Below are 19286 nucleotides of genomic sequence, written 5' to 3'. Positions count from 1 at the left end.
TCACAGTTTGGGATTTTTCCCTTTCCTCCCAATCCTCTCCAGCACCTCCAAACCACTTCTGTATCCATGTTTTAATTGGGAGAAATTCCTGTAGTGTTCTGAGCAGTTTCACTTTTATTTTGTGGCTTGTAGTGATTTTATTTTGTAGGTTTTCCTGTTTCTACTTTTACTCAATTTATCATAAAATGATCCATCAGCAGGATTTTTTATATTATAAATGACCAGAGTAAACCATTGCTGAAATCTGCATATTTAATGTATCTGAAGGTAGATATTTAATGCAAGAAATTGAATGGTGGTGAAATTCTCTTCCTTTATATTCCATAACCTTTTTTCCTTTAATTTTAACCTCTTGTATCCTGGGATTCTGGGCAGTGTTGCATTCCAGTGCAGCATTTAAATGGGATAAATTCAAATTATTCATATTTTAAAAGCTATTTTCCTTGTGTCCAAAAGGAATTGCATCTCCTCTTGCATCCAGTTCCAGAAATACTGAAATATTCCCAGGTTCCAAGGATTGGGTTTTTTTGTCCCTGAACTATTTTTTTAACAATGCTGATTGAGGTGAGGAAGATCCAAATGCCAATTAAATCCTCATTGGAATATTTTTATGCTTGATTTTCTTATAAATACTTGGAATATCTCAGTCTGTGGGCAGGTTCCATTCTAATGCAAATAATTGTGGAAGAGTCAGCAAGAAATGTGTCAGTCTCTGAATTCCAGAGGATCCTTCACCTGGAATTCTTCCTGCATTGCTCTGAGACTGAAAATACAATTCCCTGACCCTTTTTCCTTGTCAGAATTCCCTCTGGCTCTTCCCACTCCCATGTTGCTGGAATTAAAATACAACTTCTCCTTGTTTTCCTTGGGAACTGAGGAATTAAAATACAACTGTTCCCTGTCTTCTGTGGGAAGTGTGGAATTAAAATAGAACCATTCCAAGTTTTCCTTAGGAAGGGTGGGCTGCAGGATTATCTGGCATTGACCCCTTAGTGCCATTTTTAGGGATCCTCTTTGCTTTGGAATAGTGAATTTTGGAATTCCTGGCCAAAGCAGATTTTGGAATTCCTGGCTGGAGTTGATTTGGGAATTCTTGGCCAATTCCTGTGCCTGTTTCCAGAGGGGGATCTGCTCATTTGTCGCTGTGCAATGGAAAAAAACCACACAAATATCCTGGAGATCCTTCCCTATGGAAAATCCTTCCTGTGGTGGCACAGATTTCTTTTCCATCCCTGGGATCTGTGTCATTCCTAGATATTCTGGGGCTGCTCTGGGTGTTTGATGTTGGTGACTCTCCCAGAATTCCCAGTCCTTCCAGGCTGTTGGGAATCCTGCTGGAGCCACGTGCTCCCGCCACAGAGGAAGCTCAGGAATGTTCCTGCTATTCCCAGGGATTTGTCCAACTCTGTGTTAATATTAACTGGAATTGCTTGAAGAGTTCCTTGTCCCAAAGCTTAATCCAAGGATTTGTTGAGGGGGAAAATTGGAGTTGCTGGGTCTCTAAGGATGAGGGCAAGGAGTGCTGAGTGTCCCAACTCCTCACCTGGACTGGGGAGAGGCTGATCCCAGTGATTTCCCCTTTGTTTTCAGCTCCTTCCTTCACAGGTAAATAAAGCTGTGTGCAGAGATCCCAATCTCCCTGGATGCATGGATATCCTCTGGAATAAATGGAATAATCAGCAGATTCGTAACAGCCCAGCTTCAATTAAAAGCAGCTTCACTTAAAAGATTTGGAATTTAAATCTTGCTGCTTTTGTTGCCCTGCATTGTACAGACTCTTAATTCCTCCTGTAGATCCTGTCCAAGGAAAAGAAGGATTTGAAAACTGCTGGAAAGCCACAAAATGATGCTTTAGTGTCAGACAGCCACAGAAGCAAATGGTTATTTTACTTCTGCTATGGAAAAATTAATTAAATTTAAAAAAACAAATGGGGAGGCCATGAGACCTGGGCTGGCATTTTTTCTTCTGATGGTTTTCTGGAGGAATTAGCCCTTCCCTGAATTCCTGGGACATGGAATCATGGACTGGTTTGGGTGGGAAGGGACATTAAGGATTATCCCATTCCACCCCTGCCATGGAACACCTTCCCCATATCCCAGGCTGTTCCAACCTGGCCTTGGACACTTCCAAGGATGAGGCAGCCACAGCTTCTCTGGGAAATCCATCCCAACCCTTTACAGGAAGGAATTTCTTACCAATCTTTAACCTAAACCCATCAATTTGAAGCCATTATTTCTTTTCCTGCCTTTAACCCTGTTCTCCCTCCTTGTTTATTCCTGTTTTTCTCCCTGTCCCAGCTGCCAGGATGTCCACGGACAGCGGCTTCGGCACGGCCGGGAGCAGCGATGCCCAGCAGAGCCTCCAGTCCTTCTGGCCACGGGTGATGGAGGAGATCCGCAACCTCACCGTGGTGAGCATCCCCAGGGATCGGGGTATTCCCAGAGAAAACAGGGAAAAATTCCTGTTCAGAGCTCAGCTTGAATGTCTTCTGCTCTGGGATCTGGGAAATTGGGTGTTTCTTGGGATAAGAAATGAGCAATAATCCTCCAGCCAGGGTGGATTCCATTTTCCAAAAAAATGGAATTGTAGCAGAGTCATGAAAATCATGGAATGGTTTAGCTTGGAAAAGATCTCCAAGGTGATCCCTGTCCCTTGGGCAGGGACACATTCCACTATCCCAGGTAGCTCCAAGCCTCATCCAGCCTGGCCTGGAACATTCCAGGGAATGTTCCCTCTCTGAGGTGGAGCAGCCAAACCTGCAGCTCCTTCTGGGCTAAAACAACAACACAAAGGTGATTTAAGAGTTTGTTTATCAGGCTCAGGGATAGCTATAGCTGCATCCTGGGGAATTCCTCCTGGGAGGGAAAAAAGGCGGGATTCTGGAACAGCTACAGGTGTAAAAGGAGCTGCCAGGGGCTGTTTTAGGTACCAGAAGATTGAGGGATTTGAGGATAAACCTCACCTTTGCTGCTGTTCATATTCTGAGTTATAAACCTGTGAGGGAACCCTTGTTCACACCAAGTTTTTACTGTCAAAATACAACCTTAGACTTTTCCCTCCTCCCTAAATTCCCTGTTAATTCCAATTTTGTGAATAAATTTTTGAGTTTAGGCTCTAGTCCAGAACCTCCTCCTTTAACAACCCTGAAGTGTTGAAATCACTCAAATGCCAAGTGTTGTGGTCAGGTGCTTTTTTAAAAAAATTGACTAAAAAAATCCCATCTAGGCTGAGAATAACAACTGGACTAAGCAGCTTCTATTTTTTTCCATCCCCACAAGAGGTGTGGGAACAAGGGCACATAATAAAAATTACTTTAGAAGAGAGATTGATGGATTCCTGTGATCCAAAAATCACTGTTCTGGTGCTTTTAATGCAGCTGAAAACAAAAGAACTTCAAGTCCAAGCCAGGCTCTTCAAAGTAAAAACCTCCCAACCCACCAGGCCCAGGATAAGCTGCTTTTTTTCTTTTTTTTTTTTTTTTTTCTGTGTGCAGATAGTTGATTAAAGAAACAGATGTAGAAATTTGTATGCATAACCAGAATTAATTACTTTCCTCTTTCAGCACAGTGAATTCTTGTGTTTGGGAGCTGGAGTTTCATCTCCACATGAAAGGGGTTTATTATGCAGCTTATCAAGTATGGGCAGCTTAATTTTGAACTGTCAGTGGGATCTATTGATTGCTTTGCAAGCTCAGGAGTCACTGGAAATGGAGCTGAGGGCAGGGGAGGAAAAGGGATAATAGGAAAAGATCCCAGCACCAAATCCTCCATTTATTCTGTTTATTATTAAAATTGTTCCTCTGAATATGGGAGTGAAAGTGGCAGAGCAGGGAGTTAAAAATCTGTTGGTCCCTGATTTTTGGGAACTGAGGGTAGGGAAGGAAAAGGGATAACAGGAAGATATCCCAGCACTGTGGAATCAATTCCTGAAATTTCTTTTGTTGAATATTATTGAAATTTGAATGTTATATATTGAATATTATTGAAAATTGCTCCCATGGATGTTAGCATAAAAGCTGTGTTGGTCCCTGATTTTTGGGGAACTGAGGGCAGGGAAGGAAAAGGCGTAACAGGAAAACATCCAAATGATGTGGAATCATTAAATCCTGAAATTTATTCTGTTTACTATTGAAATTACTCCCATGGTTGTGGGGGTGAAATGGACAGAGCAGGGAGGGAAAAATATTTTGGTCCCTGATTTTGGGAATTGAGGGCAGGGAAGGAAAAGGCATAACAGGAAAATATCCCAATGCTGTGTAATCATTAAATCCTGCAATTTACCTTGTTTATTATTGAAAATTGCACCCATGGATGTGGGGGTGAAAACTGTGTTGATCCCTTGATTTTTGGGGCTATTTGTGCTTGGTTTTGTGGAGTTTTTTGGTGGCTAAAATTCAGGAAAAAAAACAAGAATAAATTATATAAAGAAGGGAAGGAAGGACACAGTGGAATCCTGGAGAAATAAGAACCAGGCCTAGGCTGGGCTCAGCATTTCTTAAGAGTCTTGTGGAGACAACGAGGCCTAATTTGGAGAAAAGAAAAGATTGGAATTGGTGTCTGAGGCTTTTCCTGCTGCTTTGGGGCCAGTCCTGCTCCTGCTTCCCTTCCCCACCACGCTGCTCCTTCTGATTTATGGAACGTGGCCTGACTGCCTTAAAGGAATAAAAGAACTTCAATTTTATCAACACTTTTTTTCTCTAAATCTAAATATTTTAATACTGTTTTAACTGTGTCTCCAAAGAATTCATAAAAGTTGAAATTAAGACTTAAGTGTTGCAGATTAAATTTTTTTCCCTCAGTGTTCTGTGATGCTCAAAGTTCACAAGGCCCTTTAAAAAAAGAAAGACCTGAGGAAAAAAATTTTAAGAAAACATGAATAACAACAAAAAAAAAACACCTTTTGAGGTATTTTTCCATGTTCTAGTATCCCCTTCACTTGTTTATATGTCCCTGAATGTGATGTGTGTTTAAGGACAGGTCTTTTATTACCCAAAATCCTTCAAAATTTCACATTTTCCATCAGGACAGGACAGCCCCACAACAAATTAATTCTGGTTTGCAGCAGGAACACCACACTTGGGTTTCTCTGCAGAATGAGGCACAAAATGCTTTTTAATTATATGTCTAGGAGAAATAATTTATATAAATATTTATAAATGTGCTGGATATTAATTAAATGCCCCTACTGAAGTGCTGGCTGGGCCATGCGGAACAGCCACGTTTTTCTTCACTGGAAAGAACCACAGAAGAGAAATTCTGAATAAAAACCAGCATTTTCAGCATTTTTCTCCCTCTTTTGTTTCCCTAACATATCCTGCAGTGCTTTTTCCCTGAAGAAATGGCTTCCCCATTATTTTCCTATGACATTTTTGTTAAAAAGGAAAGATTTTTTGGTTTTTTTTTAAAAAAGAAGTCTTTTGTGAGTAGAAATTCTGCATTCCTGATGCAGGATGTGGGATCCTGGTGGGATGTAGCCTCAGCCTTTCTCCCTTTTTTAAGAGTATTCCTGGCAGGAATACTCTGGATTAATTAATTTATTTTAATTCCACTTTTTGTCTTCAGGGAAGGGAGAAGCCTCTTGGTGATTTCCTGAGCCCAGGAATTCTCTCCAAGGAATGTGTGGGTGCAAATTTGGGCTCAGTGATGTCTCAGAGCAGGATAATCCAGCCTTCTGAACCACCATTCCTGACTAGAAAACAGGAAGAAATCCACCTAAAAACATAAAACTGATCTTTTGAACCAGGTTCTTGCAAGGTTTTTAACACCAAAATTGGAATTTGACAACGAGAAGTACAAATAAAGCCAGGATTTCATCGAGCTCTTGTTGATCTTCATTTTCTCCTGTGATTTTCTGTAAATTCCAATGGTTTCTGGGGCCCAGGAAACATAATTGAATTAGTTGTTTCAAATATAAATAGATGGATAAGTGTGTGACATTAGAAACATTCTGTTCTTCAGGAAAACTTTGGCTTGGAAGTGAAATAATAAATATAAATAACTGACAGAAGGACTATATCAATATAAAACACTAAAAAAGAGATTTTCCAGCCCACAGGAAGAGCTGCCACACCTGAAAGAGAATGAATCTGATTTTAGTCAGTTCAATTCTAGAAAGCACTGATAGTTTTAACAGTTTTTTACCTTTATTTTCAGTTTAATATCAGTAAAAAAGTCTATCAAATCTCTCTGCAGAAAGACTTCAGAGTTCAGGAGCTGCCCTTGGCTCGGATTAAGAAGATCATGAAGCTGGATGAAGATGTGAAGGTACATTCAGGGTTTTTACCTGGAATTTATGATCTTTTTTCCAGGATATTTGACCTATTATTCCTTGAAATTCCTTATTCTTCTCATTATTATTATTTTTAAAGCATTTTTTAGCAAAATTCCCTTGGCCTTGTGTAATTAAAACAGAGCTGGAAAAGCAGAAACATTTGGGATTTTGATTTTGCAGTTTTGTTTTTTTGTGATAAATCCCACTTTAAGGGTATAATAAATACAAAAATAATTCTGGCTATTTCCTATTTTCCCTAGTGCTTAACTGTCTTCTCTCAAGTTCCCTCTTTGTTTTTCTCCACTCTTACAAAGATTGAGAGTGATTTTTGTGCCACTTATTTTATTATTTTATGGAAAAAGAAGCAATAATTCAGGTGGATAACCCGGGTTTGATCCCAATATTTGGGATTTTGATGACAAGGACACACTAACTGATGCAAACCCCCTGACACAGAAAGAAGAAAAAAGGAATCACCTGTAGTTTTTTTGTTTGAAAAACATTCATCCATGTTTTTTTTATTTGGAAAACACTCATTTAATTCCTCAAGGTAAAGAGAATTGTTTGTTTTGTTTTGTTTTGTTTTTTGTTTTGTTTTCTCCCCTCAGTGTGACACCATCCTTCTGTCAGGGCAGCCCTTAATTTAAATGAGATCCTTAAAATTCTCCGTTCAGACTCCCTGGAAATGGATGATCTGAGACCTCTGAGAGCCCAACTCAGTGTCTGGACCAAATAATGACGATGAGGAAGGGGAAAATGAGATTTTAAGGCAGAGTGGAGAGCAGGGAAAGTCTCTGGCCTGTCTGGAATATTCCTATTCAAAGGTTAATTAATAAGCATTAATGTCAAGGCAGCTGATAGTGAAACTGCTTCATTTGAGTTAAACTGGAGCCAGATGTTCTTTAAGGAAAAGGAATTTGGTGAGGCTGAGTCTCCACTCCAAACCTTCTGTGCCATTTCACATTTATTTCAAATTATTTAAATGTCAAAACAGCAAAGGAAGGGCTGGGTTTAAAACAAGCCCTCAGCTTGTCCCCTTCAATTTCCAGTTCCTTTCTGGACACTCCAAGGCTCTGCCAGGAGAAGCTGCTGGTGAATATCCATTGTTGCTGAGGTTTTATATGGAAAAAGGGCAGAAATCAAGGAGAAATTTGGGATAATTGAAGAAATTGGGATGTTGGGAAGGAATTCCTCCCTGTGAGGGTGGCAGGCATAGGGTGCCCAGAGGAGCTGGGGCTGCCCCTGGATCCCTGGAGGTGTCTGAGGTGTTGGGATGAGCTGAGCTTTGAGGTGCCTTCCCAAACCATTCCATGAGCTGATTCTGTGATTTTATACCCTTAATCCATGAGGAAGGAGGCTTTCAAGCCGTATTTTAGATGCCCAAAACTCCTCTTCCATGACCTTAATTCAGTCAGACACAAGGAAATCCTGAGGTGAAAATTCCTCCAAATTCACATTTAACCACCCAGCTTCACTCAGGAGATGAAATTCCTCTTTACACTGTTAGAATTGAGTGGTAAAGTTCAAAATAATCTTATTTTTGGCAGATGATCAGTGCAGAAGCCCCTGTGCTGTTTGCCAAGGCTGCCCAGATCTTCATCACTGAGCTGACCCTGCGAGCCTGGATCCACACAGAGGATAACAAACGCAGGACCCTGCAGGTAAAGGAGTTCCCAAATCCCAGCTGCTCCCAAATCCCTTCCCAACCCCCTGTTTCCATAACACCAGCCATGTTTTGTACACAGCAACCCATGTATAAAGCACATAACTGCACAGCTGAAAGGCTTTCTTTCTTAATTTAATTAAAATAAACCCACCCAAACACAAATCTCCATCTCTCAGCTGATCGTGACCTGCTGGAACAGCTCTGTGCAGCTGCAGCTGTTGAGTTTCTGGTTGGTTTTGTTGTTATTAGTTGTGATCTAAACTTGTAGAGGTTTGGTTTGTGGTGATGGAAGTGTGGAGGTAAAAATAAAAATACAACAAAATACAGATTATTGGCTCTTGTAGCTTGAGAGGCCCTCAATAACGTTTATTTTTTTTTTTAATAGGTAAAGAGTAAAATACAACTTTTTAAGGTCTTTTTATGGAGAAAAAGAACAGTTTTTCAGTTTTAGTCTTATGTATTGAGCAGAACTACTGGAAAATGCAATAACCATTAATTCAGGCCCTCAGGCCAGGGGAAAAATTGGGATATTCAGGCCCACATCAGCTCTCCTATCCCTGGGCAGGAATTGCTGATTTTAGGGGTGGGCACCCACAACTGATATCCGTTAAACTGGGCTAAAGTTGCTAAAAGCATTTTTTATTGCACATTTTGGAAGCTTTGCTCAGCACTAAACTGAATTTCCACCAGCTAGGACCTGCAGGAGATATTTCCCCCTTTTTCACTCAGCTTTAAACACCTCTAACTTCATTTATCCAGTGCCAAAGCACTCCTGAAGCTGAGGAATGCTTTTCCCTTTGTTGTTCCAGAGGAATGACATCGCCATGGCAATCACCAAGTTTGATCAGTTTGATTTCCTGATCGATATTGTCCCCAGGGATGAGCTGAAGCCTCCAAAAAGGCAGGTGAGACACAAAATTATGGAATTTCTGTTCTTTCCTCAGCATGGTTTCAGCCTCTGAAACCAGAGGTGATCAAGCGACATAGATTTAAACATGATGTTTGTTCCTCTCTGTTTTATTTACTGTGGTTTTCAGGTTCTTAAATTCTTAAATAAAAATAAAAATCCTAAATAAAAATCAAAACCACTGTGTTTTTATGGAAATAGAGCTTGAGTGGAGATTCACACAAATCTGACCAACAAACCAAACCCAATCCTGAACAGTTCTGATCCCAAATGGTGCCAGTGGGAAAAATTTAACTTAGAAAAAATGTATTTATCTGCATTTTATGGCTTGTGGGTTGACAAATCCCCTTCCTGCATCCTTTGGGGCAGTCAGTGCCTCTGTAAACATCCTTGACTGGAAGCTGGAAGGTGCTGGAAGGAGCTTTCAGTCGGATGTTTACAGCAGCAGGCTGCTGCTCTCAGCTGAGCTGCAGGGATTCCTCATCCCCTTTTCCTTAAAATTTCCCGGGTGGATAAAAACTCTGGGTTCCCTTCAGGGTCCTGCTTGGATAATTCTACTCCTTGCTCCTGTAACAATTCAAATAATTATTAGAACAACTCCTTTTTGCTACTTCTAAAGGTTTGCAACGTGGAAAAATCCAAGTTGTCCCTAAAAACTGGGGGATTTGGGACCCTGTGGAACATCTTGACTTGGAAGTCTGTCTCTGACGTGGATTTTTTTCCCCTTATTCCACTTGAAATCCTGGATAGCATGGAAAATTCTGTCTGCTGTGAGTGTACAGAGCAGCATTCCTGTTTGGGAGCTGGATTTTGGAGGCTGCTGCTTAATTTTGTGCTTGGAAGTGTCCTCGTGGTGCTCCTGGAGTGACAATAAAGGGAGGGAATAGGGAATCCACACCTCTTCCTTTGGGATGGTGCCCTGAGTTGGGTTTAACTTCCCATCCTGATTTCCAGAAGGTCTAGAAAATAAGGAAAACACTTTTCCATGTCCCAGATGTCTAGGAGAGTCCCCCCTGCTGCTCATGGGGTTAAAATCAGCATGCCAGATGTGCTGGGAACGCCACATAAAATAGAAATATGGACATAAATCCTCATGATTTCTCCCAAACCCTTTAGTTTGGTGTTAAGTAAAAGACAGAACAGCCCCCACAGCTGCTCTTCTTTAACTGGAGTTTCTTTTTCAGCTGGAATAATTGAAACTTCCATTCTGGCATTAGAAATCCACTTCTTTTTTCTTTTCATGAGGTGTCTCATTCTTGTACTTTTCTGGTTTCAGTCGTGCATCAGGTTTGGGAGGGAGAGCATTCCCTGTGTCTTCTCCTTGCTTGATTTACATCAGGACATTGTGATTACAGAACATCCAAGGAATTCTTGGAGCACTTCAGGAGTGTGTCACAGCATCTGGGATAACGTGTCCTGCTGATCCATCCCAGACAGGAAATCCTGGGGAGTTTTGGGTGGAAATGAGGCTGGGGGAGATGTTCCTCACCCATCTGCGACCACTGCTGGATCACCAGGAATGCTTTTTCCAGCAGGAAAAGTTTAATGGAGAACTAGATGCCCCCTAGGAATGTAGGTTAAGGATTTACAGGGAAAATCCTGTGGAAAAGTGGCTGCCTGTGCCTGGATTTTTATATTATTTTTGGCTGGTGTTACAGTCTGTATTCTCTCTTCTATTTGACAAGGCAGTGTTAGTTCTTGGAGGAGCTGGGAATGCAATCCTGGTGTTGTGTTGTGTTGTTCTCCAGCTGTGGCTTGGGAATAAAAGATGGCAAACACTGGGATAGGAGGGAGTGGAAACAGATTTGGATTTAAAGCCATTCCAGCCTGTGGCAAATGGGATTGAACCTGGAATAGATGCTCAGAGGAGGACTCAGTTGCCTTAATTATTTCAGGATTCAGCTGAAATTGAGGATTGGAGTACTCCAGAAGTAAGAACTGGGCTTAGAGCAGCCCCAGCTCTTCAGTGCCTGTGGGGTTGCTGGTTCTCTGCAGACCTGCCCCAGTGAAAATGTATTTTAATTTGTTATTATTCCTTCCATCAGAGGAATGAATGAGGGGAATGGGAATAACAGGGAGCTGCAGGAGTAGGAAGTGTTGTGTTTGGTGGTGGTTGTGATGATGTTTCCCTGGAGAGCCAGGCTCTAAGTTGGTCTTTTTTTACAGCCAGCTGGGATCAGTTGAATCTTTGGGATGTGATTTTCTGCTGGGAAACCTCCCAGGGATAACTCCTGAGTTGTTCTGCTCCCTAAAAAATGGCTTCTAAGCCAACAAACTCCTCACTCCAGCCTGATGCCCACCCAGACATGCTCCTGTTTAATGTGAATTTTCCTTTTCCTGCCCAGCTGGATCAACTGAAGGGGAATCCGTGAGCAAGCCTCAGAAAAGCAGAGATTCCAGCAGGCTGTTGGAAGTGGGAATGTCCCATGTTGTAGCACGTGTAAACATCCTACACTCTCAGCTGTGAACTCGAGGTGGCTGGGAGAGGATTGTTTACGCCTTCTGCCATGGAGTGAACGTCTGGGAGCTGCATCTGCCCTCATCCAGCTGCTCTGGGGAGCCCAGGAATTCTGATACTGGAGATTTATGTCCCATAATCTCTGAAAATCCTGGAATACCGTTGATCATGAGGAGATTTTCTCTCCTGGGATGAAGGAAAACCAGTGTTGCTGCTGCCAGTGAGGCAGAGCAGAGCCTCTAGTTCTTCCCACTGCTGAGATATCCCTGCTCCCACAGCAGGGAGTGGTTGTCAGCCTGGAAAAGCTGGATTTAAATAAATAACTCCAGCCATGACAGCAAGCATCAAATCCATGACTTTTATTCCCAGAGTTTTGACATCAGAGCTCGGTGGAGGGTTGGGAGTGCAGCTCAGGAGAGGGGCTGGGTGACAGAGGAGGCTCTGTCAGTTTTCATGGGGCATTTGCAATTCCTCCTGTGCTGGAATTCACCCATGAGGAAATTCCATGGCTTTCAACTCTGGTAATTTTATTCATTTCCTCCTCCTCACTGTGACTCCACCTCAGTGGTGACTCCCCGTTATCCACACTTTATTTGGAACGCTTTTGATTTCCATAGAGCTGAATAAACGAGGTTTTATCAGCTCAGACTGATTTGGTTGAACTGTTCAGAGTGAGGAACTGAAGCTCCTTTCCCACGGGATGTGTTGGGGTGTGTGGGGAGGGAATGTTCAGCTGTGGGGAGGGCAGGTGCTGTGTTCCCATCCCAGTTCCCGGTGTTTTCCCTGCAGGAAGAGGTGCGCCAGGCCGTCACCCCGGCCGAGCCCGTGCAGTATTACTTCACCCTGGCCCAGCAGCCAGCAGCAGTGCAGGTGCAGGGCCAGCAGCAGGGACAGCAGACCACCACAGCCACCACCACCATCCAGCCGGGCCAGATCATCATTGCCCAGCCCCAGCAGGGCCAGGTGAGCCAGGCCTGAGGGAAATCCTCCTCAGGAGCGTCAATGACAGTGTGAAAATCTTGGGTTTAACCTGTGGGATGGGGTGGGTTGGGTTGGGAGGGAAGGAAGGAATTTAAATCTCACCTTGGTGGATGATCAGGGATCTCCTGCTATCCCAAGTTGTTCCAATCCTTGTCCTGCCTTAGCTTGGACACTTCTGTGGAGCAGCCTCAGCTTTTCAGGGCCAAATGGGATTCCTGGTCCTGTTCCTGGGTCAGATCCTCCAGGAAAGTGTCTCACCCAGGCCCTGAGCTCCCTCTGTGGTGATTGAACCTGGCTCTAGGAGAGACTGCCTACCCCAGCCCCAGCAATGAGCAGGGCCAGGTGAGCCAGGGCTGAGGGGAATCCTCAGGGACAGATTGCACAGGAACATCAGTGACAGTGTGGAAATCATGGTTTCAACCATGGGATGGGTTGGGAGGGAAAGAGCTTGAATCTCACCCTGTTCCATAATCGGGGACCTTCTGCTGTCCCTCGTTGTTCCAGTCCTTGTCATACATTAGCTTGGACATTTCTGTGGGGCAACCTTGGCTTTTCAGGGCCAAATGGGATTCCTGGTCCTGTTCCTGGATCAGATCCTACAGGAAAGTGTCTCACCCAGGCTCTGAGCTCCCTCTGTGGTGGTTTAATTCTCACAGTTCATGGGTGTAGGACAGACTCAGTCTGCCCCAATCCTGACATCTCATGGATTTCCCACCTCTTGTGTCCTCATCCCTGTTTTTCTCTTGTGCAGAGCACCCCTGTGACAATGCAGGTGGGAGAGGGGCAGCAGGTCCAGATCGTGCAGGCCCAGCCCCAGGGCCAGTCCCAGCAGGCTCAGAGCGGCACAGGGCAAACCATGCAAGTGATGCAGCAAATCATCACCAATACCGGAGAAATCCAGCAAATCCCGGTAAGATTTGGCCAGGAGAAAAGGTGGAAAAGTTCCTCTGAAGCAAATTTGTGAGCATGAGGCTTGTTTCTGTTTGCTTTGTTAACTGGCAGAGGAAGTTTGGATTGAGTGGTGTGGTTCCTGCACTTAGGAAAACCAACCAAGTGTGACATGAAGGGGGAAATAAATCTTAACCCATTTGGTCCAGACTCATTGCCCAGCCCAAACACCTTCCCCTGAGTGAAATAGTTGTGATTAAGAAGCAATAAATCAAATACTTCCTGGCTGAACCTCAGTTCTTCACCACAGCCTGGTTTGAATAAAACAGAATTCCTTTCTTTTGCCTTTACTTGGTTGTTCCTCTGCAATCTGAAGTCATGACCTGGCAGGCTGAGTGGGAAAGGTGCCATCTGGGAGTTATTAATAAACTTAGAAGAAATATTTCTCCAAAATATTTGGAGCTGGTTGGAGGAATGGTTTTGCAGAACCAGGACTTACCTCCTCACTTTTACATCAGCCTTAAAAATGGGATTTTGGGTGCCCAACATATCCAAAACTTTCTGAAATGTGTCCTAAGTAAACACAGCAGTCCAAAAAGTCACATTAACTTAGAATCACAACAAAGCTGTGGCTTCTGCTTCCCAGCTGGAAAATATCACACCTGTTAGAGAAAAAAATAATAATAAAAACAAAAATCAGCCAGTTCCGTGTTCCAGAACCCAAAGGTCACCCAGGGCCAGATATTTCAGTTGGATTTCAGTTGTTCTGTGAAATCGGAGCTTTCACACAGATTTTGCCTTTCCAGCCTTGCTGAGCTTTGCTCATGCTGTGCCAGAGCGTGTTGGAAAGGGTTTGGGTTGGGGGAGCTGCCAGATTGTTCCAGCTCTTTTCATCTCTTGAGTCTTCAGCTGATTCCTGCTGCCTTGAGGTGTTGATCAGGAAGGAAGAAATTCCCAAATTGGCTGTTTTATTGCAAGGAACCCTTTTTCTTCTCTGTATTTTCTTGTCCATTTCTTTTCTCTTCCATTTCTTATTTCTCTTCTTTTCCTCCTGAAAATTTCTCTGAGAGACTTGTTCCTCAAAGAGCTGTGGAAGGAGATGTCCAGAGGATTCTCAGCAAGAAGAGAATAGCTCAGATTTGTCCCCAGTTGTCTCCTGAGCATGCTGGAACTACAAAAATGGGGCTAAGACATCTCGTGGGAGGAAGAATTCCTTACAAAGGAGCTGTTTAGGGCCTAAACCTCCTGAAGAAAATCCAGGGGGATCCTTTGGAAAGTGATCCTGTGGTTTTGGACAGAGTGAAGGGGTTTTAGGGTCTGGTTTTGAGCAAGAATTCGCTTTTTCCTCCCTCTTTCCTGGGACTGTGGGAGAATAGGGAGCTTTGGCTGCTCCTCAGGAGCTGCCAGGGGCTGAAGTGTGGAATCTTTTTGGGAATACCTGGGTCTCTGACAGCTCCAAGACTGCAAACCAGCAACGTAGGAGCAGTGTGGGATGGAATAATCCCAATTCCCAGCTCCCCATCCAGCAGAGATCCTGTTTGGCTGCAACCAAGAAGATTCTTCTGTTGAAGAACCATAGTTGGTGCTGAAGGAGCTTCCAGCAAGTGAAATAAAATAAAACTTGGAGAAAAACTTGGATTTGGCTCCACAAAATTCCAGTCCTTGGTCTGTTCTGCTCTTCCTGCTTTGCTTTTCTTACTTTGTTCCCTTACTTCCTTTCTCTTTTGGCACAGTTAGAGCCATCTTCTGACAGGTCTGTGCACTCTGAGGGCCCAGCAAAGAATCTTGATCACCCAAATAGAGTTGGAAACTCTCTCCTGAAACTGGAAGTGCCTCTGGAGTGTTGGGAGCTTCTTACTCCTGTTTTTCCACATGTTCCCACATGTGCACGCTCCCTGTTGCTCTTTATTCCAGAATTAAAGTGGAAAAGTTAATTTTATTTTTGAACAGAGGAAAACTGGAAGTGAATCCATCAAGTGATAATTGTTTGGCCACAAGAATTTTGTATTAAATTTAATCTTTGTCTTGCCCACACTCATTTTGGGCAGGTTCTTTGGAGCTTCCTCTCCTTGCTGGAGGAACTTTTCCTAAATCTCTTCCACTGTCATTTAATGATGTAATTAAAACCTAATCCTCCAGCATGGAAAATTTGACCTCCCTGCAGATCTCAATGTAGAAACCAATTTTTTATTGAAATTTTGTTGCTCAGAGGGAGTTTATTTGCTCTTGAAATGATTTTGGAGCTTTCAGACACAAATGGGGGAGTTGGTGGCTTTTATGGAAATGCCAAATGTTCCAGGCACTTCTTTATCAGTCAGCAGTTTTTTAAGAGTGTTCTGTCTGTTCTTCCCCTTCTTAAAAAGAAAAAAAACTTAAACTGTGATTTTTTTTTTTTGGTATAAAATTACTCTTAAAACTGTGAATCTCAGTGTTATAAATAACAGAAGGAAAATCCAGCAATGGTATCTGTGATGTTTTTATTGCTCTCAGGTGTGTGTTAACATCGTTTCCTGTATTTTTGCATGTCCCATATTTCCAAGCATCCAACCTCCCAAAATTAGGGGATTTAGGGAATAAATTTGGGGTTGAATCTCTCACATGAAGTGCTGACACCAAAAAGCTGAGCCTCTGCTAGGTGGGGCTTGACAGGTACTGGCAGAGAGCTGCCTTCAAAGCTTCCAAAAATATCCTTGGGGTTTGCCATCTCTGCTGACTTTATTTATGGGGAAAATTCCTGTTTATTCCTTAATTTTTTTGGCAGGATATGATTGATAGGGGTGCAGGATATGATGGAGGTGTAGGATATGATTCGGTGCTGCCAGCTCATAACAGTTGATGTGAAATGCTGCCTCAAAGGAGTAAAACTTAATTCTTGTAACCAAATGTGCTCCCAGATCCCTGAGAAACTGAGCCATTAATATGCTTTAGCTACTAACTGACCCCTCCCAGCCTGGAAAAAAGGGAATGTGGTGCCTCAGGAATATCCAGGAGCTCTGTGCCCTGGTGCCTTCAGGGTCTGTTGTGGTGGTTCCCGCTGGGAACTCTTCAGAATTCCGTGGAGCTCCCAGGGAAAGCTCCCCCGTAACTCCTGTGGTGGAATCGAGCAGGGAATTTTGCTGTGTGTTCAGGGTGCAGAGTGACCTGTTTCATTTTCTTTCCCTGCCCCCTCCACCTGTCTCCAGGTCCAGTTGAATGCTGGCCAGCTGCAGTATATCCGCTTAGCCCAACCCGTGTCAGGCACCCAGGTAGTCCAGGGGCAGATCCAGACGCTTGCAACCAATGCACAGCAGGTATGCACTCCACAGGGCTGCCTCCAAGGCTTCTTCCCTAGTTCCTGAAGCTGCGAATTCCAGGGGATTTCGACCACCTCTTGGGTTAGGATTCCTACTTTTCTTTTCTTCCTGTTTGGCCGAGTTGTTTTTTTTTTAAAAAAAATAACGACAAGGAACACAGCGGAAACCTCCTTTAGGTGTCCGTGAGAGGTGCATGCAAAGCTTGTGTGTGTGTGTGTGGTTCTGGGTGAGGCTCCTGCTGCTTCTCAGCTGCTTGCAGGTCACATTTTGGGCTCATCAACCTTCTCTTTCCTTCTTCTTGCCTGGGTGAGGGAGGAGCCGTGCAGGAAAGGCAGAACATCGGGAGCGGCGTTGAGGCTGAGGGATCCTTCTCTGCCTTCCTGCTGGCCTGGAGGCCACGTTGTCCTCGAGGGAGGCAGAGAGGACGTGGTTTTGGGGTCTGGAAGGACCTGGTTTTGGTCTGGAAGGACCTGGTTTTGGTCTGGAGGTGTCCATGGCTGCCGTTCCTCTCGCGGTTGGGGTGCTGGAAAACATGGCCGAGGTTAAAAACCTCTCCCCAGGCAGCAGCAGGATGGTGTTGGTGGGGTTGTGGCCCTCAGGGAAGGGCTGGCAATGATCAGCTGCTCTTATCTCTGTAGATAACGCAGACAGAGGTGCAGCAGGGGCAGCAGCAGTTCAGCCAGTTCACAGATGGACAGGTAAGAACTGGGGGTCATCAGGGGCACGGGGACTCTCCTAAATCTGCATATTTCTGATAAGGCACAGGAAGGGAATGCTGTGCCAGTCTAAATTCAGGTGGATTCTTAATCTCCTGTTGCCTTTGCTCTGAATGAACCCAGCCCCTGGCACTCCGGGTGAAGTCGGAAATCCTGAGCAATTCAGGAGTAAAGGCTTTAAAATCTCCATGGTCCATTAGTGTCATAAGTCATGGAGTTATTTATATGTTTGGGTTGGAAGCACCTTAAAACTCATCCACTTCTGACCATGGCAGGGACACCTCCCACTGTCCCAGGATGCTCCAAGCCCTGTCCAGCCTGGCCTTGGACACTTCCCAGGGATCCAGGGGCAGCCACAGCTTCCCTGGGAATTGAGTGGGCAGAAGGGCCCATTGAATTGAAGGGGGATGAGGAATTCCTGGGAGGACTTTGGTGGGAGTTAGCAGGAGATTTGGTGGCAGCTCATGGTGGGTTTGGGGTTTTGGGGCACCTCAGAGGGACTGAATGTGGGAGTTCCTGGGGGTGCTATGCGCTGACAGAGGTTCCTTTGTCACATTGTGTGTCTGCAGCAGCTGTACCAGATCCAGCAGGTGACAATGCCTGCTGGCCAGGACATCACCCAGCCCATGTTCATCCAGTCCACCAACCAGAGCTCGGATGCCCAGGCCACACAGGTGACAGGGGACTGAGCAGGGACCTGGTGACGAGTCCCCAAACCCAACCCCGAGCGCCTCTGCCAGACCCACCTGGCTGAGGAACACACCTGAGACACACAGCCTATAGCAGTAGGCTCTGCCATCTCCACCTTGCTCTGCTGGCTGTGGGAATATCCAGAATATCCAGCAGACTCTGCCAAGAATGCAATATTTTTATTTTCCAAACCAATCTTTGTGTATCCAGCTGCTTTTCCAAACCCCGAGTGAACCGATCCGAAGGGGTTTGGAGCATCTCATTGAACAAATGTGGGAAATGTTTTTATTTCTAGGAAAATCCTGAGGGTACTGCTCCTGTCAGAGCTCTATTCCTGCTGTTCTGTTTGTATTTTTTTTCCTCTGGATAGAGCTAGGTTTGGTCCTCCCATCTCAGTGGGTTTTAGGGAATTTGGGGGGGGTGGGGGGGTGGAAAATGTGTGTGGTTTAGATTTTTCCCTCCTGCCTCCTTTTTTGGAGCATTTGCTGTATGCAGGGAATAGGAGGAGGAGGAATTGAAGTGAAACAAAATTTAAAAACACATTCCTTGTACTATGATTGTATTTTCTAAGGGCAAAAACTCCTTGAATTTGACCTCTGGATTCCAGAAAAACAGACGGAATCTGGACAAAACCCCAGCCCTGCTGTTACCTGTTGTCCTGGCTTTGGTCCATGCATGTAATATAAGCTTCATAAAAGGAAATAAATTTGCTTTTGTCAGATCCTGTGTGTGCTGTCCATGAGATCCAGGGCCAGGAGCAGCCTGAATCCCTGGAAATGTTACACCTGGAGCAGGGAAATCAGGCACAGGATGCCTGGACAAAGGGGTTGGCTGAGTGCTCAGGTGATGTGAGGGGTTTGGGGGTGAATATGTGACATATTTGTGAAATTTGGTACATAAAGAACCCCCACAGTGTTCCAGCAGAGCTCAGAGATCTTGGGTGACTCAAAATCCTGCCAGGAAGATCTGGGAGGAGGGGCAGGAGGTCTTTCCAAGGTTCTTTTTGGTCTTCCTCCCAATCAGGTGGAATTTCTGCCCTCAGAATCATCAAGGCTGGAAAATCCCACCAAGGTCATTGAGTCCAAACTGTGCCTGATCCCCACCTTGTCACCAGTGCTACATCTTGGGGTTCCTTGGACACCTCCAAGCCTCCCTGGGCAGTTCCTCCCAATGCCTGACCACTTTTTCCCTGCAGAAATTCCACCTGAGCCTCCCCTGGCGCAGCCTGAGGCTGTTCCTTGTCCTGTCCCTGTTCCCGGGGAGCAGAGCTCAAATCCCACCTGGCTCCAACCTCATGGCACTCCTCCTTTACCTGTGGCATGTTCTGGGCAGGGACTTGAGTGACAGCATGTCCCCTGTGTCCCCTGTCCCAGCACAGGTGAGCCCTTTACCTGGCACAGGTGCCCCCACAGCTTT

The 19286-nt window shown here is 44.5% G+C and overlaps 1 protein-coding gene across 3 annotated transcripts in view; it reads left to right on the top strand.

Moving 5' to 3' along the window:
- The window catches only part of NFYC (nuclear transcription factor Y subunit gamma), a 29952-nt gene extending 11361 nt beyond the window's left edge, over positions 1–18591 (top strand). For 2 of the 3 annotated variants that reach the window (XM_015649184.3, XM_015649183.3), the window contains exons 2-10: positions 2299–2411; positions 6193–6264; positions 7819–7932; positions 8747–8842; positions 12092–12265; positions 13035–13193; positions 16354–16461; positions 17103–17162; positions 17750–18591. In XM_015649184.3, the coding sequence (XP_015504670.1) occupies positions 2307–2411; positions 6193–6264; positions 7819–7932; positions 8747–8842; positions 12092–12265; positions 13035–13193; positions 16354–16461; positions 17103–17162; positions 17750–17869 (1008 nt within the window). In that variant the 5' untranslated portion in view covers positions 2299–2306 and the 3' untranslated portion in view covers positions 17870–18591. The remainder of the gene's footprint in view (positions 1–2298; positions 2412–6192; positions 6265–7818; positions 7933–8746; positions 8843–12091; positions 12266–13034; positions 13194–16353; positions 16462–17102; positions 17163–17749) is intronic. The other variant, XM_015649185.3, reaches the window with a different exon arrangement.
- Positions 18592–19286: the final 695 nt, after the last annotated feature.

This window comes from Parus major, chromosome 23, assembly GCF_001522545.3.
Source record: "Parus major isolate Abel chromosome 23, Parus_major1.1, whole genome shotgun sequence".
In the NCBI taxonomy this organism is placed as follows: domain Eukaryota; kingdom Metazoa; phylum Chordata; class Aves; order Passeriformes; family Paridae; genus Parus; species Parus major.
The sequence above is the reverse complement of the archived record's forward strand: the minus strand, read 5'-3'. Positions and strand labels throughout refer to the sequence as shown.